The 25,323-nt window shown below is 42.3% G+C and overlaps 1 protein-coding gene across 1 annotated transcript in view; it reads left to right on the top strand.

Annotated features, from left to right (window-relative positions):
* The first annotated feature begins 471 nt into the window (after window positions 1–471).
* The window catches only part of LOC136851625 (dentin sialophosphoprotein-like), a 133,547-nt gene continuing 108,695 nt past the window's right edge, over window positions 472–25,323 (top strand). Inside the window, 2 exon segments of the mRNA XM_067126011.1 lie at window positions 472–720; window positions 2,255–2,400. Coding sequence (XP_066982112.1) covers window positions 2,272–2,400 — 129 coding nt within the window. The 5' untranslated portion in view covers window positions 472–720; window positions 2,255–2,271.

Genomic DNA, 25,323 nt, shown 5'->3' with positions numbered 1-25,323 from the left:
AGAAATTTGTGCTTTATTGTTTGAAATAGAGGAGGTTTATCCTGACCACTCGAGGAATATAAAGAACAAGCTAATCTATCTGCAGTGTACTGTACCTACCCTTAACAATGACAGGAATAGGCTCCTCTTAGAGACAAACTTGGACCAGTTCGAAAAGGAAAAACACTTGGATTTTGCAAATTGAAGAAACGATGAAAGAGTGGGACTAAAAAGCATGGCTCAGTGAAATAAAAAAAAACCGACACAAACTATAGACGAAATTTAAAGGATAATATAAGAACAAAACTTCGATATGACAAAACTGTGCTGATTAGCAGAGTTAGACTGAACACAGTGGAGCTAAATGAGAGAAAAAAAAACTAAAGAAGGAAGAAACCAAATGTTTATATTATGAAGGGTAATTGGAAACCTAGGGCATTTCTTACACTTTTATCGTTGGGAACAGGTTTAGATTCATTCATCAGCCTTGTTAAGAAGATAAAATGGAAATGATAGCTAGCATCTTGCTATTCTTAGATCTACCTATAGAAAAAATTTAGAAATAGGAAAGAATTTATTAGAAATCCATGGCATCATAGAGAAAACATACTGAAACAAGCATAATCAAAGAAAGGGAGCCGTTTCAAAGGAAAATCAAACTCTACTACTATGTGAAAATACTACAATTCTGGCGCGAAAACCTGTTCTCCGCTCAGCCAAATTCAACTGCGAATCACAAAGGTACGCAAAACTTTCTTTGTAGTAAACTCCTCATTTAAGACGTGTTCAGCTCTAAAACAATTAGCTAGACGTACTTTTAACATTAGAGTATGCGTTTTATGTTATTCCGGCACAGTATTCTGTGGTGCTCAGCGCAACATTTATTCTGTGTAATTTTTCATTTCGAGTCTTTGTTACTGAGTTGTGGGCGCGTCCCTCGAACGCCCAAACTACCCCTTGCCCCGGCTAGGTCACTTGTTTTCCATCTGTTGGCACTTAAGCATCCCGATTTGCGCCACGTAGCGTAGGCTAAGGTACATGCTAAGTGTTCATTGTTCAATACAGGCTAACAAGTATTGTTTTTCTACCAGCCTAATGGAATAAGTCTAAAGTAGATTTAGGTCTAAGGTATCTTACTTAAAGTTAAGGCGATCATTCTGCTAAAATCATGCCCAGTTTAATTAGGCTATTGTAGCCCTGCTGCCTATCTTAGGGCCAGTGGTAAGATGTGTGGGTGTAGGCTAGCCAATGTTTCAAAGATTGTTTTTCCATTCAAGTCTCAGGTTAGCCTATGTCTGAGCCTGCTAGCCAGGGACATAGGCCTTTTAGGGGTAGTATGGAGAGTAGGGAGGCAGGGGTATGTGCCTAAACCACCCAAAAATTAACATATGCTTCATTTCTGTCAGTTTGCCATGAAAAGTAGCTCAACTTTTTCTAAGTACCCGGTGTTCAATGTTAAGTGTTACTTGTGGGTGGTCCAGGACGGGGGGAGAAACCCCCCTGGCCAGGTCAGGGTACAGTGGCCTAAATCAGGTTAGGTTAAGGTTGTTTTAGTTAGGTAATAGCCAGTGCCAGGTAATAGCCAGTGCCAGACCACATGACTAAACAAATATTTAATCCCACGGATCTGCTTCTGATATTCAGTGTTACTTGGGGCTGTCCCCGGGGGGGGCGCAAAGCACCTCCTGGCCAGGTCAGGGTACATCACCCTAAGTTGGGTTAAAAAGGTTAGGTCAGGACACGGCAGTCTAAGTAAGGCTCGGTTTGGTGTGTTTCCACGGTTGGATTTCTCACACCTACCCGTCTCCTTACTCTGCATCCTCTTCTATACATACTGTATAACCTATCTATTAGACTTATCAAACAATCAGTAAAACTTTACAATATTTGCGTGGCCTGGTTCCCACCAGTCGCTGACTGGGACGCATTTTCCCAGGTACCGAGAGCTTTCCATATCTTAAAAACTAACTATACAATTTGCTTGAAAATAATCTCATTATGCCCCCCCCCCGGCCAGGTCAGGACACGTCGCCCAAAGTTGGGTTAGGTAGGTAAGATCTGGTTAGGTCAGGACCTGGCGTTAGGTCTATTTATGTATGAGGAACCTGAACTGGCCAACGACTGGCGGGAAACAGGCCGTGCAACCATTGTAAAGTTTTACCAAACAATCAGCTAGGGCTTAATTTAAAGGTATTACTATCTTAGTCTTGTTAAATTTTGTAGGTTAGGCCTGTATACGATAGTTCATATTGGATTCATTGTCACTTGATTTCAGAAGCTATCCTGCATGAAATGGATGATGACACTGGGGATCTTGTAAAGGAAAATCAGAAGTCTGCCTTAAGAGGAGAGGAACGGCCAACAAGCAAGATTACAAGTTCTCCGAGACCATTTTTTAACAGGCTGAAAAGTCCTTTATTGGTGAGTTCCTTCTGCTGTATTTTACCATTTCCTTCTCATTTCAATTTCAGGTATGGAATAACTCTTGCATTGGCTATTGACTACCAGCTGTATATCATGAGGTACAGTTTACCAGTAAATTAAGTATATCTTAGTTTAACCAGACCACTGAGCTGATTAACAGCTCTCCTAGGGCTGGCCCGAAGGATTAGATTTACTTTTACGTGGCTAAGAACTAATTGGTTACCTAGCAACAGGACCTACAGCTTATTGTGGAATCCGAACCACATTATAGCGAGAAATGAATTTCTGTCACCAGAAACAAATTCCTCTTGTTCTTCACTGGCCGGTCGGAGATTCGAACTTGCGACCAACAGAGTGGTAGCTGAGAACGGAACCCGCTCTCCCAGCGAGGAACTGTAAACTGGATAGAAATACAGTACTGTAGTGTAAGGTTAAGTAGGCACAAGCTATATGATGGCCATGTAGATGTTATAAGTTTATTGTTTTTCTTTGTGCTTTAATTTTTTATCATTGTCAATTTGTTAACATGGAGTTTTAAAGGGCCTTTGTTGAAAGGTTCATCATTACACAAGTACAAATATTTTGTTACAAGATTCAACATTACATAAGTACAAATATCTTGTGAGGTTCTATCTGCCTTTGATACTGCTGATTCTTTTCTCATGGGCTGCATGGTATGTGAACAACACTGGTTCTCTGATAATGCTGACCTGGGTGCAGTGCTGAGTTCTCCCCAGGCATGGCTACGGTGCGTGCTTGTGGTGCTCCACTCCTCCTGCTGCCTTCATGGTAGTTTCTTGCAGAAGAGTGGCTGTCCCTTGATATTCCAATTGACCTAGCTTGCACCGCATTTCTGGATTTATTTAACCCTATGTTACTCGTGTGGGGGTGTTTGGGCACCCCAGACAATCCAAAAAGGTTGTAATTCATAACTGGTAGTTAAGCTATTCCTGTCCTTTCCAGTACTAGTTTGAATTAGTGAGGGGAGTGAGAAAGAAGACTTTGGCAGTAGAAATTTGACTAGTAGGAGTTATGTAGACCATATTTTGTACCTGTGGGGTGTTCATTCACCCCGCAGGAGTAATTAAGGTATGTAGTAACATTTTAGATATTTTGTTATTTGTTGGTGCAAAATTACTTGTTTTACCATTTTGATGAAAAGATTTCAAAGCAGGAATTAGAAGAATTTTACTAGGAGTTGCTGGATCCACCACACCTTCCCAGACATACTTATTAGAGGAAGCAAAGAGATTTACGGTACATTCTGTGCCAGGTCACGTGATCATAAAGTAAAAACTGTGTACAGATTGGGGTAAACATGTGTAATGATCACAGCAAGGTAACTGCGACATGCATAGTGTGTCAAGGGAGGATTTCAGAAGAAGAATCAGAAGAATTTTCATGTTCCATTTATTTTTTCTCTAATTTCTTTGTTTTCTTAAGTAGAAATATATCACATTCCATGTGTTGGTATTGAATTTACTGTAGCTGCAATTCTAGTTAAATTCTTTAGTGTTTTTGATAAGTAACTTTAGTAAATTAACCCCTTCCCTCTCACATTTTTTATCCCAACTTCCAGTCTTTATGAAGCATATTTTTTTATTGTTTATTTCTAAAGTATATGCTAAAGTGATAAATCACCTCGAATATTTCTTAAAAAAAAAGATATTTTTTTGTCAGGATAGTCTTCAACTATTACATAACTTCTCAAGGCCGAGTTTTCTCGGAAATTATAAAAAACAAGGAAAATAACAAATGAATATATTTATTGCATTTTCTTCTATATTTTTATTCTTTCATAATTCTTCAGTATAACAACAAAATAATTACACATGATAAATGTAAAACTTTATAACATAACTGATCTTCAAAAGAAAATAAAAGGAGCAAATTTTTATTAAAAAAAAAAAAAAAAATCTTGCATTTATGAAAAAATGCAATATGAAAAAGTAAAGCCTGGTGACTAACATAGAAAAAAAAAATATGATGCCAAAAATATGATACTTTCAATAGAAAATGTAAAGGTTTCATTATCACAAGAAGAAAAAGATTCTTGCCTTTATGAAAAAGTAATAGAAAAGGACAAATTGAAATGAAATGTTTACCTTCATCATAATGAATAATACTTTTCTTTCCGTATTACCTATTTCAGCTTTATATTTTGAAAATAAATGTATTTACTCCTGTACAGAACATAAAATAAAATAAATTCTTTCATCTTTTCCTAAAAGTTATCCTTAGTGTGATATATCCTAAAGCAAGGAGTTATACACAGTGCTACATCACACACTAAACAGCAGTATCTACTTTCCTTCCTTAGCCTTTTTCCACTTGCATCTCGCTTTCTGCTACAAACTACACATTGTCTTGTGGGGTTACTTTTCTTTTCTGTAGGTGGCACGACATCTGGGAAGTGCCTTTCTGTAAGACGAAGAGGGTGAGGTACACTACTTGGTCGTCCTACTTTTGATGACATCATAGGTGTATGGTACTTTTTATTGTCTCTGTCAATCACTTGAAGACGGTACTTTAGAGCTGTTGCTTCTCCTCCTGATTTTAGATACAAAAGATAGGAATTCCACAATGCAGAAGTCGACAATATGAAAGAATATTTTCTTGTAATACCTCTTTCTCCTTTTTCTTGTAAGAGGATAATCCTGGAGACGTTGATCTACTTTGTCAACCCCTCCCATTGTGTTATTGTAATCCATAACTAGTTTAGGCTTCTTCACCAATTTTCCTCTTTTTTCTGTTTCTACCATTTCTGTGTTATGGACTGTGGAAAGTAATACAACATCTTTCTTATCCTTCCATTTTATTGCTGTTACTTTTCTTCTTTTGTAAGCCACCATACACGCCTTTCTGCAGTTTTTCTTGTTTCAATCCAGAGGGCATTTCCTTTCTACTAACACGGACAGTGCCATATACATCTGTTTCATTTTCTGTCAGTAAATCTGCTAATTGGGGAGAGTTATAATAATTATCCATTGTAAGGCAATAGCCTTTTTTCAGTAATGGCTTCATCAGCGTCATAACAATTTTTGAAGACACTGGAAGGTCTTCATAATCATTATCAAACATTGTTCCTTGACCTGTATAAATGACAAAATTCCAAACATATCCTGATTCTGATTCACACAGCATGAAATATTTTATCCCAAATCTAGCTCTTTTAGTGGCAAATATTGTACCCAACCAAGACGTCCTTTATAAAGTAAAGACTTTCGTCTATAGCTACATTTTGTTTAGGCGTGTACATACTTTTGAATTTGCTAACAATGCTATTATAAAACTTCCAGATTTTGTTGAGCTTTGGGCAAGGATGAGTGGCAGGGTCAAAATCCTCATTATTTGACAAATGCAAATACTGTTTTATTTTGCAAAATCTGCAATATGGCATAATTTTAGCAAAAATTGGTGTATGTAACAAAGGCATCTTAGACCAGTATTGGCTTTCTTCAGGTTTCTTTACAATCCCCTGTAGCATAATAACACTAAGGAAAATCCTCATTTCTTCCGATATGTTGGGTGCCATTACTTTTCTCTGTTTCTGATTTTCCACTCAACTTTTTGTTCAGCATTCTGTTCGTCTCTGTGACAATAATGTCTAAAATATTGTCATCAAGAAATGACTCAAAATACTGAATATATGTATTTTCTTCATCATCTTCAGTATTATATACATGATGAATTATATTATCACCAATAAGGGAAATGCAGGCTGTGGAGGAGAGGGTGGTTTATCATCCGAAATTGTTATTCTTTGCCAGCCTTGGTTATCAGGAACATTATCGTCATCATCTTCATCTGAAGTATTAAGTATTCTGACGTCATATCACCATCACTTTCGCTCCTGAATCGTCCATTCCATCATAATACTCTGTATCACTGTCACTCTCACTACTCATGATAGTTATATCAATAATAATAAAAGAAAATCCCGGAAAAACAATGGAAATCCTGCCTGATGAAAGGATTCGTCTCAATGGCCAACTGGCGCCAAGGTAGCTACAATTTTCTAAAAAAAAAAAAAAAAAAGCATTTATATGCATAGAAAACGGCTTTCTATAGTGGGAGACTAATATAAACAACAGCCGAGTTTACTGGGAGTTGCTAGGAAAGAGATAACAGAATTTCGAGTATACTCGGGCATACTGAAATATGACGGTTATCTTAAACCCGAGAATACACGGGGTTGAGCGGGAAGAGGTTAAGCCAGTCTAGAAATGAAACTTTTTTTTCTCTCATTTACACATGGAAATTCAGTACAGGCAGGCCCTGGTTTATGACGGGGGTTCTGTTTTTCCACCACATTGTAAACCGAAAAATCGTCAAAAATCCTAAGAAAACCTTACTTTTAATGCATTGGGTGTATTGAAAAGGATGTAAACTGCATTTTTATTGAGTTTTTCATGAAAAAGACCTCCAAATTTTGATTATTTTGCCATTTTGGAGCCATATTTCTTCCGTTGGATCAGCGTACGACGCGTCGTAACCCCGGAACATGCGTCGTAAACCAGGAAATAATTTCTGATGAATATATTTGAAAAGCGTCGTAACGTTGTAAGCCGGACCCATCGTAAACAGGGGACTGCCTGTACAGTATTCTTTATTTTCTTATTTGTTCCGACACGACATACAAAGAGTCTGGGCATGCAGGTGCCCTGACTCCTCCTGCTGGTGCTGCTTCTAGTACAAAGTCAGGTTCCCAAGAAGGTGCACTGGTCCCTCGGGGTCCAGACTCCTGGAGAAGCAGAGAAGAGGTCCCCTGCTCAGTCTTTCCGAGAGGTTTTGGCCTCGAAGAAGACTGGGGCGCGTCCAGAGGACAGCACAAGTTCGCGCCAGCCAGCTGCGCGCTTGACTCCTCCCAGTCCCGGCCATGTTTGCGCAGCCAGCCTGGCTCGGGGAAGGCGAGCACGTAGCTTGGCTCGCACAAGCCACTCCGCTCTCCTCGGGAGACCGCTTTGCCCAGGCGAAAGTGCTCTTCTCAACCCGGGTTGCTGTCACCACCTCGCTATCGTACCCAGGGAGGACTCCGCTTTCGGGAGACTATGCCAGTCTGGAGGTAGGGCCAACTCCTACCTCGCTCACCAGATGGCAAACCTGTGGGCTAACCTGGTCCTGAAGCGAAGGGACACCATTCTTTCTCGCTCCTCCAGGTCCGTGGGGTCTGAGTCAGCAATGACCCAGTGGAACGGACCTTTGCTGGGGTCTACCTCTCTCTTCCCCAGAGAGTTGGTGGACGCTGCGTTGGACAAGTGCCAAGCTGATGACAGCGACCAGCTTGTTCACCAGGCAGTGGCCAAGACCTCTGGGTGTTTGCGTTCCACTGCTGCCAGGCCCTCGGGTCAGGCTAGCACTTCGGCCCCTAAGAAGTCCCAATCTTCAAAGGGGTCCTGTGGAAACACCCAGCCTTCTTCTTCCTCTAGAAAGGGTGGGTCTTCTAGGCTCTTTCAGCCCGCTTTCCAATCCGGAAAAGGAGGCAAGGGGAAGAAGAAGAAGGGGAAACGCTAGGGGCGGCATTCCCCCCCAAATGCTGCCGAAGGTGGGGAGGTTGCCTGTCGAGCCATTGGGTAACATGGCAGCGACATGGAGCTGAGACCTGGATAGTGGATGTCCTTCAGGCGGGATATCTACTACCCTTCAAGTCTTGGCCTCCCCTCACCTACTCTCCGGTTCGTCTCCGCACATACGTCCAAGGAACTCCGAAGGACTCCACGCTACAGCAAGAAGTGTAAGCCATGCTGAGCAAGGGTGCTGTGGAAGTTGTGTCGGACCGGTCTCCAGGCTTTTACAGCCATGTCTTCCTTGTAGAGAAAGCCACAGGGGGATGGAGACCAGTCATAGACCTCTCTCCCCTGAACCGATTCGTTCACCAGACTCGGTTCACAATGGAAACGGCACGATCCATGCTCGCTTCCATCAGGGAGAATGATTTCATGCTTACGGTGGACTTCAAGGATGCGTATTTCCAAATGCCCATTCATCCGTCCTCTCGCAGGTACCTCCACTTTATCCTCGGGGAGACAGTCTTCCAATTCAGGGCACTCTGCTTCGGGCTCTCAACCGCTCCCCAGGTGTTCAGGAGAGTCTTCTCTTTCATGTCAGCTTGGGCCCACTCTTACGGGATACATCTACTGAGGTATTTCAACGACTGGCTGGTCCTGGCGAGCTCCTGCTTGCAGTTGCTATAAGACAGGGATCAACTCCTCGAGGTTTGCTGCGATCTTGGGATCATGGTGAATCTCAAGAAGTTGGATCTCTCCCCCAAGCAGAGGATAAAGTACCTGGGCGTGCTGATAGACACGGTAGCAGCGAAAGTCTTTCCCTCAGACTCTCGTATGATCAGTTCCAGGCAGGCAGCACAGCTGTTCCTGTCTCGACAGGAACAGACAGCTCGGCAATGGCAAGTCGTCATCGGTCACCTGTCGTTGTTGGAGAAGCTTGTACCTCATAGGCGCCTTCACCTGCAGTCTCTACAATGGAGGCTAAAGGAGTATTGGTCCCAGTCCTGAGACCCCCAGTCCTTTCTCATCCTTTTTTCTGAGGAGGTGAGAGAGGACCTTTTTTGGTGGATGGGCGACAGGAACCTCTTTGATAGGAGTATCCTACATAACCCTCCGGACATGCTGCTGTTCTCAGACGCATCGACTGAGGGATGGGGCGCACACCTGGAGGAGTTGCTGACTTCGGGAGTGTGGCACCCAGACGACAAGCACCTTCACATCAACATCCTGGAACCAAGGCAGCCTTTCTGGCTCTTCAAGAGTTCCGGGATCGAGACGCTTCATGGTACTGATGAGCGACAATACCACGGTAGTGGCATACATCAACAAGCAGGGGCGTCTAGTATCCCTCCCACTCCACCAGTTGACGATGCAGGTGCATGAGTGGGCCGTGGCTCACTCGGTAGAGCTGTCAGCCAGGTACATTCCAGGCAAGAGGAATGTCGTGGCAGACAAGCTCAGCCACCAGAATCAGGTGATCAGAACCGATTGGTCTCTTCACTCGAAAGTGACGGAAAGGCTGTTCGACCTGTGGGAGCTTTCAGTCATCGATCTGTTCGCCACCCAGCACAACAGAAAACTCCAGGTCTTCTGTTCAGTCGTGCTGGACCCATGGGCCGCTGCAGAGGACGCATTCCAGCATCCGTGGGACAACCTCGACGTTTATGCCTTTCCTCCATTCTGTCTGATTCGTAGAGTGATCAACCAAGCGATGATTACTCCGAATCTCAGAATGATTCTGGTGACACCCCAAAGGATGCAGACTGTTTGGTATCCTGACCTGCTAGCCCTCCTTTCTGAGGCACAGAGAGCGATTCCCCCCTGGCCCAACCTGCTGTGTCAAACTAAGATATACTTAACTTAACCCCATGTAGAGCGGTACCACCAGGCAGTGCAGTCCGTGTCTTCACGGCTGGAGGTTATCCACCATCTGCGAGCGAGTAGTTTGGTAGTCGTCATCCTGATATAAGAGTGGTGGCATTTTCCACGGGCATGTGGTCGCAGATGACACTATTCTCTTCAAAGATGCGTTTCTGGCAGGCGAAATGTTGTTTTTAAGTAAAATGGCTTGTTTTCATATTTATATAGATGACAATTTTGTCATCTAAATATGAAAACAAGCCAGTTATTACTTAAAAACAACCCTGTGCTCCCAGAAACGTCTTTGAAGAGAAGTAGTGTCATCTACAAATTCACATGCCCGGTGGCAGGATGCCACCACTCTTATATCAGGATGACGACTACCAAACTCTCTAAGCATCTCTCCTGTCACCTCCAAGAAAGGGCTATTTTTAATCATTATGCTCAAAAACACCAAAGAAAGCCTGAAAGAGAAGAACTCACAAAGAATACTAAAATTATTGACCAGGCAACAGACCGCCAACGCCTACGGCTTCTTGAAGCTCTACATTCTACATATTTTAGAAAAAAAGCCAAACATCGACACGGTGATGGAAACCGAATTTCTCCCTACCATCACACGGAGAAATTTAAGAAACCAACCGACGCCAGACACCGGCGAGAGAGAGAAGAGGAGAGAAAAAGAGTAAGAGAGAGAGAGAGAGAGAGAGAATGAGAATGAAAGAGGGGGAGAGAGAGAAAGTGACAGAGAGAGAGAGAGAAAGAAAGAGAGGCAGCACAAACACAGAATGCAGATTACCTGAACAACTTATAATCCTGGATGACAGCCACTCCCAAATTCCAGTAGCAATTAGGCCCAGAAGGTCTCAGCCAGCGCTTCCGGGCCCGACTTCGTCACCAACCTAGGACCAACCAAAACGCAGCTGAATGACTGACCTGACAACTGTACACCCTTGCATGCTATATAAACCCTTGCAACCTGTATGCCATTCCATTCACTTTTGAAATTAAATGCCAGGCGTGTTTGAAACGTCAGAGGAAATAAACCTAAGAAAACAGAAATCTTTGTATTGTCTTGGGAAACCTGATCTACCAGCTACAGGCTGAGGAAAAAAAGATAATAAGAAGAATAGAGCTATAATTATTACAGTATTATTATATAGATCATGAATCCTATTCATTTGGAACAAGCCCACAGGGGCCAGTGACTTGAAATTCAATCTCTCTAAGAACATGGTCTTCATTAGAAAGAAGTAACAAAGTACCTAATGGGAAATACAGAACAAAGAGATCAGTTATTCGAAAATATAAGTTAACATAATAATAGATAAATAGACAAAAGTGCTATTAAATTACTAAAATTAAAGGATAGTTGTTTTAAGGTAGTATGCACGGCATCTTTGCTTGAATTTTTGAAATTCCAATTGTACAACATCCTAAGGGAGACTTTCCCAGTCCAACAGTGGGAGGAAAAGGACCTCTGCAACTGAGAAGTTTTACAGCCAGGCATATTTACTGCATATTGGTGCTGCTGTCCAGCAAATCTGGTTGCTCTTGGCAGGAAACGGGATCAGGGGTCAATTGTGAATGTAAAAGATCTCTGTTAAAATACATTTCATGAAAAAAGTGACAAGTGAGACCATTGACTAGTACAGATGCCTAAAACAAGTTGCAGATTATATTTATTTTATCACTGTTATAAGTATATGAGGCCTTAGCACAGTACCTAACTCTCTTGAGGCATTTGCTGACACTTTCATCAGATGTTCTCAAAGTAAGATGTGAGTTAAAAATTACACCAAGAATAGTTAAAGCTTCAAACTCATTCAGCAGTCCCATCCACCTGAAAGGGAGGATGGGGTAGAATATCTGTATGAGACCTGCTAATCAATAGTGTTTTCATTTTGCTGGAGTTCAACCCCATACCCCACCAACTACACCATTTGCTAATCCACTCCATGTTATGATTGAGACTAAGGGTAGCTCCATTTCTTATAAGTGGAGACTTTATGACACCCTCAAGTATTGCATCAACGGCATACTGAACAATCTTGTTTTCCAGGCCAACAGCCATATCTCTTGTCTACACTGAAAATAATAGTGGACCAAGAACACTACCCTGTGAAACTCCAGACTCAACAGGTTTTGGTTTGCCAAAGATCATATTAACAGCAATTCGCTGCTCCCTACCTGGATGAACAGGAATGGCCAGTTTATTGCTTCCTCTTCCAGGGCCCACAGGCTTTGGTGGTGGATGTGTTATTGAAGATTGGTCCAATTTGAAAGATGAATTTCCCCCTTTAGTGAAAGTATTGAATAAGCTTCAAGTACAGGCAGTCCCTGGTTATCAGTGATCCAGTTTTACATGGCTTGTCTAGCAACGACAATAACTGGATTCTCGGCGCTGATATGCGCCCATCCCTGCATATCGTTGCTGATATGTGCCCATCCCTGCTTATCAGCTCCGAAGATCACCGTTATTGGTGCCAATAACTGGGGGTCGGTACTATTATCGCTGATTTTTGGTTATTGTCATGCCGTCGGGAACAGGACCCCCACCGATAACCGGGGACTGCCTGTACTAAGAATTGCACGATGACTCTTAGAGCCCTAGTGGCCTCAGGGGAGTGATTTTCAGCAATTAAGGGAAGATCTACTCAAAGTACTGAATTCCACGTAGTTCCAATAAAGTCTCCGCATTCCACACTTAACTGCTTGGGGACTCTTGACCTTCTCATTTGAGAAAGGGAGTTTTCTAAGGTATCTTGGAATCTATCCATAATCAAGTAGAGACAACCTTAGCCTTGTATCAGAAGCAGTGGTTTGTGTATTGCTCTGGGTGCTGTTCTAGTGGGATTTCCAGTACCCATACCTCTGTAGACATCAGAAAGTTTTTTTTACTTTCTTAGATATAATAAGTCTGGTATCTGTTATTCAGGGTTATGGACCCACATTTTTCTCGATATTGCATCATGTTTTAAGATTTTATCAGCAGATTCTTTGAGTATTTGGAATTAGTTCCATTGTAAGTGAAAACATTCTCTTGTATGGTAAGCTGTTGTGAAGTGGATGCTGTTTTAGCTTTTTTGTCTTATTCAGAGCTAAGAATGATGTTAAGGCTAAGTTAGTACCAAGAACTAAAAGAACTCTGAGTTTGACTTCTTTATTGAGGAATGAAAAGAAATCACTTCTCTATGTTAGGCAAAGCCTATTTAGATAGGTCAAAGCCTGTGAGGGGTAAAGATAATCATTTGTTTTGTGGCGGTAGAGAACCTAATATGTCTTTGTCATATGAATGCAATGTCCTCCTTTGTTAAGTATTTGACCTGGCTAGTGCATGAGAAACTAGTTCCAGACCTTGTACCTTTATTAAACATTCATAATGTAACAGCAGTCACTGCTTCATGTAGTTTTGACAACTTTGTCTTATGAGGATGTGATTAATGTCACTGACTATATTAGGTTTTGCGGTGCTTGTAGTGGAACAATCTTATTTCGATTGTTCCCTTGTTTTACCCGTCCTCCTGTGTTTGTTTATGGTGTGGTGAGTTGATGTCTGTCGCCTTGTTTTGGACAGAGTCAGTCAGATTTAGCTTAGCAGCGGGTCAGGTTCTCAGCTGCTGTGGCGTCATGGAGTTTTTATTTGAACAGCAGGTATTTGTTATCTGTTGGCCTCAGCAGTTGAAGGATGGTTGGATGGCTAAACTGTAGTCGTCTGTGGATTTTTTTTCATATGACAGCTGACATGCTGTTCCAACGTTTCTCCCGTGATTCATCTGTGTTGGTGGCTAAGTTCCAGTTAACAGTTGATGGATGTTGCGATGTCTTCACAGAGTTCATCTGATTAGATTCATCCTTTTTAACAGCTGGTACAGTTATGTTATCTCTACGGAGATTATTGTGTTTACCTGTGCTACCTGGAGTAATTTGTATACTTTTATTTATGTTGCTGCTTTATTGTTTGTGATTCTTTATGCTGTCTGTTCATTTGTTGATGCCTGTTCATTGATTTATGCTGCCTGTCTGTGTACAGGCAGCCCCCGGTTTACGACGGGGGTTCCGTTCTTACGCCGCGTCGTAAACCGAAAATTGTTGAAAATCGTAAAAAACCATAAGAAAACCTTACTTTTAATGCTCTGGGTGCATTGAAAACGATGTAAACTGCATTTATATTGAGTTTTTCATCAAAAAAACCTTCAAATTATGATTATTCTGCCGTTTTGGAGCCATATTTCTTCCGTGGATCGGCAAAGAAAACACGTCGTAACCCCGAACATGCGTCCATAAACCGGGAAATAATTTCTGATGAATATATTTGAAAAGCGTTTAACCTCGAACGTCAGAAGCCGGACCCGTCGTAAACCGGGGACTGCCTGTATATAATTATATATTTTTTTATTGCACTATTAGTGTGGTGTCGAGCAGTATATGGCTCTGGTAATTGATGTATGTATGTATTTTTGAGATGATTTTTGATTATACAGGTATTATTATTAATGCTGTCAAGCAGTGTATAGCTGTGGTAACTGTATTTTGAGATGCTTTTTGCATTAGTATTTGGATTGTGATTGTTTGAGTCATGTGTGTGGTCTTCAAGACTTGTTCATTGATTTTGACTGCTGCTGTTTTAACATGTATTTCATGAATGTTAATTTAATTGTGTATTTATGCTAAACCTGGACCCACTTGTATATATTGTAAATTACTATACATTATAAATTAGGATTAAGGTAACTTTTGTGGTTTTGTGTTGCACCTTCCTCCATAGTTATTCCGACATGCTATACAAACCATCGGTCCTTTACATTAGGAATTACTTTCAGGTGTAGGCTGGAAACGGCCGTTAAACTCTTGAGCAAGGTGGTTAGGCAGTAACTAACGCCAGGTAGGCAGGAATACCTGCCTGCCCAGATGTAAACATTCCAATTTGCTTTCGGCCGTCATGCGTTGCTGACGTGTTTTTGGTTCTCTCTGCCTGACTGTTGTTAAGCTCTTATTATCCTGGTGGGATCTTTCTGTATTTTTGTTTATATATACATGTGTTTGATATTTATTAACCCTCTAACGCTGAGCCTCTATTTACAAAAGTGTCTGTCGTATGCCGGCGGCGTTAGGGAGTTAGCGCTGAAGCGGAAAAAGAGTTTTTTCCAAAAAATCACAGCACACTTAGTTTCTAAGATTAAGAGTTCATTTTTGGCTCCTTTTTTTGTAATTGCCTGAAGTTTAGTATGCAACCATCAGAAATGAAAAAAATATCATATATAAATATTGAAATATATGACAGCGCGAAAAAAAATTTCATATATAATTGTATACAAATCGCGTTGTGAGCAAAACGGTTAAAGCTAACGAGTTATTTTTTTTTCTTTGTATTGTACACTAAATTGCAATGATTTTGGTACATAGAAAATTGTAAAACGATCAAAGCAACACAGAGAAAATATTATCACAAAATGATGCATGAATTCATAACGCGAGGACGTAAAAAAAAGTTTTTTTAAAAAATTCACCATAAATCGAAATATTGTGCTAGAGACTTCCCGTTTGTTGCAAAATGAAGGTAATTGATTGAATATTACTAGACTGTAAGTGTTTTAGCTTACAATTGCAGTTTTAAACATCTAACTTCCCTGGTAGTTATATATATAGCTTAAGTCCCTGACGTCACGGCAGAATTTCAAAAACTCGCGGCAATCGCCGATCGGTAGTCAGGTGAACCACCTGTGCGCCCTCTACCCAGGTACCTGGAACCATTCCAACTATTCCTCAGATCTTCCCTGCCGCTGTGTCGGTAACATCGATGGAATTTCGCTCGTAGCCTGTGTTTTTTCGCAACTTATTTTGGTGAAGTACACTTTGGCTTGGCTTTCGCTTGTTTGCTTTTGGATTTTCTTATAACATATCTGACTTCATCGAGTGTGAAAATGTGTGTGTGGGGATGCAAGCGGCTTGCTAAAGTCTCCTTGGATCCCCACTCAGTATGTCTGAAGAATGGGAATGGAAGACCGGCTCAGAAGAGCCAAGAGTACTGTTTCTCACTCTTCTTGATATAACCAGGGAATAGTTAATTCTTTTCCCCTTGCTAACTATCCTATTGATCCTTCTCCCATAGTGGTAGTCTCTGAACCCCCTACTGAAACAGGTAAGGACCCAACACTTAATGATTTGTTGGCTGCCATTCAGACCCTGGCCCAACAGGTAAAATCCCTCTCAGAAGACAGGGATAATATGTGATCGACAATAAGAGATCTAAAAAATACAAGTGTTAATATGTTGTTAGTGCAAGTGCAGTGGAGGGTGCGACCGCTCGGTCCTGTTGTGCTCCTAGTCCTGGACCTCTTCCAAGCTCACCAACCCCTGTGAGAAGGAAAGTCGAAAGATGAAGGGAGGCGAGAGGCTTTAGCTTACCGAGCAGTTGTCCCCTCGAGCGTACCTGTTGACGCTTCCCAGGAAGCTCACCCTCGCCATAGGAAAGGCGAGGTTAAAGTGTTTTTTTCGTCCACCAGTTGCTGTACGTCAACCGAGGTAACTTTTGACCGATGTCGGCACAGGCGCCAGTTCTCAAAAACCTCTAGGTTTGATGCGGGACAACGAAACCTGAGGAAGTCTGGACGCAAGGTCGCCAGGAGGAAGTCAGGTGTCGGTAACCTCTACTTTGGGGCATCAGTGTCACAGAAGCTGGACGCCAGGACGCCGGGCGCCGAGAAGCTGGACGCCAGGACGTCAGAAGCCGAGAAACTGGACTCCAGGACATCAAGCGTCCGAAAGGCTGGACGCCAGGGCATCGGTCGAGCTGGACGCCAGGACTTCGGGCGTTGAGGAGCTGGGCGCCAGGACGCCAGGCGTCGAGAAGCTGGACGCCAGGACGTCATGTCGTCGATGAGGCTGGACTCCAGGATGTCAAGCGTCAAGAGGCTGGACGCCAGGACGCCGAAGCGCCGAAGCTGGACGCCAGGACGCCGAGCGCCGAGATAATGGACGCCAGGACGCCAGGCGCGAGAAGCTGGACGCCAGGACGCCGTGTCGGGAGAGTTAGACACCAGGATGTCAGGCGAATCATTAAGCTGGACGCCAAGACATTAAGTTTCATAAAATGGATCAGCCAACACGCCAGGCGTCAAGAGACTGACTTAGGCGCTATTTTCAGATGATATTTTGAAAGACGCCGCTACTTCCGAATCTTTGGGAAATCGGAAGAAGAGAATGATAATATCTCGCATTCTCCTGTGAATCCTATTGTGAGAGTTTTCTGAAGAAGACAATATAAACAGCCTTTGGCCATCAGCTTTCATCAGACTTGAAAAGACTTATGAAGCTATTTTCTGGAAATTTTTTCCAGAGAAATTTATTCTGACTGCTCCTCATTCCCACCTTCAGAATTTACTCTTGTGAAGGCGTTCTAAGAGGGCAGCATTTACGAAAAATGGATACTTTTGGAGAAATAATGAAAGACAGCCTTTGTTTTTCCTCCAACCAAACTAGCTCAAGGCCTTGAGCGTTTAGTATCAAACTAGAATCGTTCGGACCTCAGGAATACCTGCCCTTCCCAGGAAGGAAGATGGAATTATTCAACACGACTGACACCAAGAACTCATATATCTGATGTCATGTATGGATAAAGGACTCGGAGATAGTTCCAACGAATCTACTGCATCTTTCTCAGCGGGAATCCTGAAGAAAAGAGCCCATCTTTGCCCTTTCCGGGCTAATGGGGTCACGTCCAATCAAAATCAGAACTGATTTATACCCCTTTTTTTCCTCTCACCTCTTCTCTCAAGATTTGGTAAAGAGGACTTTTCATCCTTGGCCCAGAAAACCACGTAAGATTTAATATCTAAAACAGCAAGAAAAGTCCTACCAACAACTTTCATCGCTAAAAGAGTAAGGCTGAGGCTCCTGTGTTTCAGGTATCTCAGCTCTTTTCGTGGTCGGCCCTCCGATAGAGGTTCCTCTAGGGCGGGTAGATGAATGGCAACGAGAAGAGGCTCTAGCACAGGAAGAAAGAGGACCTGCCATTCTTTACTCTTGCAGACTGGGGGTAGGAGCCAGACTGTCCAGCCTGAGGAGGCCCAACCAGTCTGATAGTAACAAGACAAAGATTAGACTTTTCTGCCAAATGCAAAATGCAACAGAACAAAGGCAAAGGCTTTATAGCAACAAGTGTCCATGATGTTGCAAAAGGAGACAAGACAGAGAGTTCAAGATCCGAATTCCCTAGGATTCTACATTCGGTTATTCCTGATCCCCAAATGCTTGGGGGTTAGAGACCGGTGCTAGACGTGATTGCACTCAACTTTTCTGTGCAATAAACAAAGGTCTCTATGGAAACGACAAAATCGGTTCTAGCAGCGGTCGGACAGCATGACTGGATGGCCTCACTGGGCCTCCAGGATGCGTATTTTTACATCCCCATGCACCCGAACTCCAAGAATTTTCTGAAGTTCGTCCACGGGAAAGGTTTTTTTTTTTCTGGTCTCTTTGTTTCAGCCTAAGCAGACGGGGATGACGTCTGGCTCTGGAGTCGAGACCTCTCAAGAGCAAGTTACCCAATATTGAGGGACGTCATGATAAAACTTCATAGACTCCAGGTTGTAGCCACTGGAGCAGCCCGGAGCTCTTCCCTTCCAGCCCCAAGGGTAGCTTTCCTACTAAGAACAAACGTAGACAGTCCTGTTCAGTCAGGATACCAGGCTGCAAGAGCGTGGCGGACTCTGTGCTGCCTTCCGTACATCCTCCTTTCCTCCTTAGGATTGGTACTGTCTGCTGAACCCTCCCACGATCCATTATTGACGTTGAGGAGGAAATAATTGCCGTAGTTGAGGCTTCCCAAACCTGTCCCCAACAGCAGGAAGCCCCCAGCATATAACTTTACTACAAAATATGCAGCAGACTTTGTCTTCCCTGGTACAAGCGTGACAACCAGGCAAAGAGAAGAAGGATAATAGACGTCCAACTAAAGCTTCTAGACGTCCAGAAGTTTAAGACGCTGAACATAGTGAATGAAACTCTAGACGCTGGATGCAGTGGCATCAAGCATCTAGGAGTGAAACACCATGACGACAAGCGTCAATGAACCCAAGACGTCAAGCGTCAAGGCATTGGACGTCAGGACGTCAGGCTTCAAGATATTGGAAACCAAGACGTGGAGGTAGCTCAGGACGCTAGATGCACTGGCATCAAGCGTCTAACAAAGATTTTCACAAGGATGATTGCCAATGTAGCAGGTTTTTTCTTCACTTGAGAAACATCATAATCTCCTTGTACTTAGACAACTGGCTCCTCAGAGCTCCTTCCCGCACACGCTGCCTGAAGGATCTTCAGACCACGATTTAGGTATAGAAGGAATTAGGTCTACTGATAAACAGATAGAAATCTCAGCTGATCCCATCCCAAGAGGTTCTATACCTTAGGATGAAGATTCAGAGTCAAGATTTTCGGGCTTTTCCGTCTATTGCAAGAACAGGACAAGCCTTAAGAAAATTTCAGGACTTTAAAGAGACAGACATGCTCGGTGAAGGAATGGATGAGTCTGCTGGGGACCTTTTCCTCGCTGGAACAGTTTGTCTCCTTTGGGAGTTTAATTCTATGCCCGTTGCAGTTTCATCTAAATCAGAACTGGGACAAGGAAATAGAACTGGAGACCAAGTGCATCCCCATTTCGGAACCAATAAGGCCGTATTTACAGTGGTGGAACGACCCCGTCAAGCTCCAGGAGGTCCCTTCTCTATATTAGAGGAACCCAGACCTAGTGTTGTTATCCGGACACGTCGACTCAGTATGGGGAGCAACACTAGGGAAATAATAAGTCTCGGCTCCTGGACCAGAGAGCAGGAGAAGTTAAACATCAATTAGAAGGAACTAACTGCAATCCTTCTAGCTCTCAGGAGTTCGAACACAGTGGGGAACAGAGAGGTGCAGGTCAACACCGACAACACGGCAGCGTTGGCCTCATCAGCAAACAAAGGGGCACTCACTCCAGGTCTCTATACGAGACAACAAGAGAACTCTCTTCTCTGGGCAAAGGAGAAGAATGTCAAACTAGTAACCCGCTTTATCCAAGGGGAGAAAAAATGTGAGGGCGGACATTCTGAGCAGGAAATCAAGTCCTCTCAACAGAATGGATGCTACATCAGGACTTGCAGAAGCATGTGGCGACTTTGGGGACGTCCTTGCATAGATCTCTTCGCCACAGCGCAAACGAAGAGGCTGGAAACTTACTGCTCTCCCATACCAGATCCCGGGCTATATACATAGACGCGTTCCTGATGGACTGGTCCAACTTGGACGTGTATGCATTTCCCTCTTTCAAGATAATACACAGGGTACTGCTAAAAATTTGTTTCACACGAGGGTACCAGATTGATTATTGTGGCCCTTTACTGGCCGATAAAAGATTGTTTCACAGAGGTTCTGGAATGGATAGTGGACATCCCGAGAGCCTACCTCAGAGAGTAGGTCTACTCAAACAACCCCACTTGGAAAGATATCACCAAAACCCCCAAGTGCTACAAGTAACTGCCTTCAGACTATCAAAAAACTTACAAGAGCTACAGGTTTTTTCGAAAGAGGCAGTTGGTGCTATAGAAAGAGTAAGGAGGTCATTCACCATGAGGGTATACAAATCCAAGTGGGAGATATTTAGAGGATGGTACAAGAGCAACATGTGTCCTCTTCCAGTACCTCTGTAACTCAAATAACTTCCTTCTAAATTTTTTTCTATCTACCATTAAGGGCTATAGGAGCATGATGGCAACATAAAAACTTGAACCTATAAATGAATCTCAGGACCTACTCAGATTCTTGGTCCTGAGAGAGTTCAGAACTCACCAGCATGGAACCTAGAGTGGTCCTGAGGTTCCTCATGGGAGTAAGCTCGATCCCTTACAGAGACATCTTTAAAGGACTCACCATGAAAACTCTTTTCTTGTTCAGTTTGGCCACAGCGAAAAGAGTTAGTGAGATACATGCTCTCAGCAAGAATATGGACTTTAGACAAGACAAGGCAATCTGCTCACTGCAACTAGGCTTCCTTGCAAAAAATGAATACTCATCACAACCCTGACCCAGAACGTTCGAGATTCAAATCTAACGGACATTACAGGGAAGAGAGAGAGAAGTCCTATTCCAGGTAAGGGCTCTAAGGCACTACCTGGACAGGACAAAGGACTTAAGAAGGAATTCAGAAGGGCTTTGGTGCTCAGTCAAAAAGCTCTCTGTACAGGTGTCAAAGAATGCTCTGTCTTATTTTATCAGGCAAGGTGATAAAAGAAGGCACTACCCGGACAGGACAAAGGACTTAAGAAGGAATTCAGAAGGGCTTTGGTGCTCAGTCAAAATTTCTGTAAGGTGTCAAAGAATGCTCTGTCTTATTTTATCAGGCAGTTGATAAAAGAAGCTCATATGAAAGGTAGCGAGTTGGACATAAGATTCTGAAAGTAAAGACGGACGAGGGAGTTCAGGGCAGTTGCAACCTCTGTAGCACTTAAACAGAACAGGTCCCAGCAGAGTATCTTGGACACGACCTTCTGGAGAAACAAGTCAGTATTTACCTCTCACTGTCTAAAACAAGTCCAAACATTATACGAAGACAGCTGCTATACGCTGGGTCCGTTTATAGCATCTACCAGTAATGGGAGAAGGGAATACCCTACAATCCCATAAACCAATACCCTTTTTTCTTACTTTGGGATGGAGAATTTTTTTTTTTTTTTATGGTTGTTTGTGAAGACTGGACGCAGTCTTCCGCATTCATTGGTTTGAAAGTTCCTTGGAAGCGCCTGGAACTAGGGTGTTGAGAGGAGGTCTAGTCACATAGAGGTTATACACCGGTTGACAGCCCCTAGAGATTTTCAGCCCCTGGGTGGATCGCTGGATCTCTTAAGGAATGCAGACATAATGAGGGCGAGTTCATTGAAGTCAGCTTCCTTAATCCAATTCCATAAAACAATACCTTTGTTCTTGCCTTGGAATGGTTGAAATTTTATGGTTGTTTGTGAAGATTGAACGCAGTCTTCCACAATCATTGGGATGAAATTTTGTTCCTTGGTAGCGCCTGGAACAAGGGTATTGAGAGGAGGTCTAGTCACATAGAGGTTATACACCGGTTGACAGCCCCTAGAGATTTTCAGCCCCTGAGTGGATCGCTGGATCTCTTAAGGAATGCAGACATAATGAGAAATTCATTGAAGTCAGCTTCCTTAATCAGGTAGGAACCTAGAGTTGTTTTATTAACTTTAATTATAATTCCAACGATGTTGGCTGTCTCTGACCCTCCACCAAAGGTGTCAATCAGCTATATATATAACTACCAGGTAAGTTAGATGTTTAAAAATGATATTTTCATAATAAAATAAATTTTTGAACATACTTACCTGGTAGTTATATATAATTATATTCCCACCCTCCTCCCCTCTAGAGACTAGGGGCATGGAAGATCTGAGGAATAGTTGGAATGGTTCCAGGTACCTGGGTAGAGGGCGCACAGGTGGTTCACCTGACTACCGATCGGCGATTGCCGCGAAGTTTTGAAATTCTGCCGTGACGTCAGGGACTTAAGCTATATATATAACTACCAGGTAAGTATGTTCAAAAATTTATTTTATTATGAAAATAACATTTTTCGACCAATTGGTAGTGAAGAGTTAAAGTTGACCGAAAGTAAGAATTTTTTCTATTTATCATTTTATGCCAAAATATTTTGAAACTGATAAGAGCTACAACCTTGAGTTATTTTTTGGTATTCTAGTGAAATTGACTTGTTTGCCATACATAAAACTTTATGTAAGCTAAAATAAAATGGTGCAAACATTATGACAAAGTGACGCTTGAATTTCTGAGATGTTCCTCCAGCACCCTTGGAACAATCTGGGGAAAACGTTTTTTTTTCACCATAAATCGGAAATATTGTGCTAGAGACTTCCAGTTTGTTGCAAAATGAAGGTACATGATTGAATATTACTAGAATGTAAGAGTTTTAGCCCAGAATTGCCCACTTTCCCATCATTTGTTCGAGTTAAATTTTGACACCACCTTGAAATTTGGCCACTCATCATGATTTATATGAAAATATTTCAAAACTGATAAAAGATACAACCATGAGTTATTTTCTGTTGTATTCTAAATGAAATTGCGCATGTTTCCACATATAAAACTTTATGTAACGACTAATATAAACCAGTGCAAACACTACGACAAAGTGACTAAAGAATTTCCAAGATGTTCGCCGATTTACACTTATTCCAGAGAGACAAGCTCGATCTCAAGCCTTTTTTTTTTTTTTTTTTTTTTTTTTTTTTCCAAAAATTATCCATACATCGAAATTATTGTGCTAGAGACTTCCAGTTTGTTGCAAAATGAAGGTACATGATTGAATATTACTAGAATGTAAGAGTTTTAGCTTACAATTGCGTTTTTTGACCATTTTGGTCCAGTTAAAGTTGACCGAATGTTGAAATTTTGGCATCTTCGTGATTTATATGGAAATATTTCAAAACTGATAAAACCCACAACCATGAGTTATTTTCTGTTGTATTCTACATGAAATTGCGTTAGCTTTCATATATAAAACTTTATGTAACGACTAATATAAACCAGTGCAAACACTTTGTAAAGTGTTTAAAGAATTTCTGAGATGTTCTGAAAACTCCATCTTATCCTCATTTTCCTGATTTTTACAAAAATTCACCATAAATCTTTTGAAATATTGTGCTAGAGACTTCCAATTTGTTGCAAAATGAAGGTACATGACTGAATATTACTAGAATGTAAGAGTTTTAGCTTACAATTGCAAGACTTTCACCATTTCGTAAGTTAAAGTTGACCTCTAAGGTTGAAATTTTGGCACTCATCATTTATATGGAAATATTTCAAAACTGATAGAAGCCACAACCATGAGTTATTTTCCGTTGTATTCTACATGAAATTGCTCTGCTCTTGCTTTCCATATATAAAACTTTATGTAACGACTAATGTAAACTTGGTTTTGACATCACGACAAAATGACTAAAGAATTTCTAAAATTTTATATACCTGTTGAACGTATATTTAAAAAGGTTTTCAAAAATTCACCATAAATCGAAATATTGTGCTGGAGACTTCCAATTTGTTGCAAAATGAAGGTAAATGATTGAATATTACTAGAATGTAAGAGTTTTAGCTTCATCAAATTGCATTTTTTGCTGGTACCATTTCCACTGACTAAATTTTTAAGTATGCAGACCGAATAGTTGAAATTTTTTGTAGTTCGATGTTATCTTACTTGTCACCCAACAGACAATTTTAGTTGACTACAATATGTCCAAAGTCAACAAAGGACTTAATACAAACCCACGATTTGTGATAACCTTGCATAAGCTGTCGTTCCCTCCCTGTGTCTTGGGTTTGACGGCCAAGGGTGTAATTGAAGAAATGTAACTGAGTGGTAATGCTTCTTTTCCAGCAGCCCTTTAGCACTGAAGTTACCCCTTTACATTCGGAGATATAGTTTGGGATGTAATATCTTCGCTAACATTGAAAAGAGTTCATTCTCTTCTTCTTCCATAATCCGTGTATAAGGGGCATCACTTGTCCTTCCTACTTATGGTGAGTGTTGCTAGAAGGGTAGAACTTTCGGGCCAGGTAGGAGGTTAACGTCGTTGGTAGAGTTCCGCTTCCATTGGTGTCCTCCCCTCCATCCTTTTCCTCTTCCCGTGTATTCCTTCTCCCCATTAGTAGATCTCTTTCCTTTGCCCTCTTTGCTCGCTTCGGGGCCAGGGAAGGGGGCGAATTAGGGCTGCCTCTTCTAGAGTACCAAATTGTCCTGTAATAGGGCAGTTCCTTGTAGCGAGAGGAGTCTTCCCCTACTAATCATCTTTGTTTTTTTTTTTCAGGTTGACAGTGAGCATCGCAGGTACAGCAGTAGTTGGCTGGATATATCAAGGATATCTCGCATGAAGCAGTCCCGACGTTCATTTAGTGTTGCTTCGGGATCAACCACATTACCTGGTTAGTTGACATATTTCCACGTCGGGATCGCTCTGACTCTGTTCCCGCCGATGTGGATCAGTCGCTGTCATTGCTGGTCTTCATGTATGCTGTTGCACTGCCTCCAGCATATCTGTGGTCCATCTGCTCCTGCTGTTCCCTGTGTTATGCTCTTGTCAACTCAATGACAGTCTCTGGGCTGCTCTTTCCGGTCTCCTGCTGCAGCTGCCCTGATCGTTCCTGTTGCTGCTGGTGACTTTCATGTGACGTTTCTGTCAGTTGCAGTAGCTCCTGCCTTCCAAACCATAAAATTTAGCTCCTGCATCGGATGTCCTGATCGTGTTCTGCTTTATTCTCCAGTGGTCGTGTAATGGGCTTTCCATTTTGTTCCTGCCAGCTGCCCAGGAGGTTACGATGTCTGCCATCCTGTAGAAGATGTTGGCGTGAAGGGAAGGAAGTACCCTTGTGGTAGTGACGTTGTATACCATTGCAATAGCTCCTGCCCTAGGACTTCTGAGAGGCTCCTATTGGCTGTCCTGATCATGCCTGCTATTTTCCTGGCGGTTGTGCCCAGGGCCACTTCTGTTGTGTT

Source organism: Macrobrachium rosenbergii, chromosome 23 (genome assembly GCF_040412425.1).
Source record: "Macrobrachium rosenbergii isolate ZJJX-2024 chromosome 23, ASM4041242v1, whole genome shotgun sequence".
NCBI classification, from domain to species: Eukaryota; Metazoa; Arthropoda; class Malacostraca; order Decapoda; family Palaemonidae; genus Macrobrachium; species Macrobrachium rosenbergii.
The sequence above is the reverse complement of the archived record's forward strand: the minus strand, read 5'-3'. Positions and strand labels throughout refer to the sequence as shown.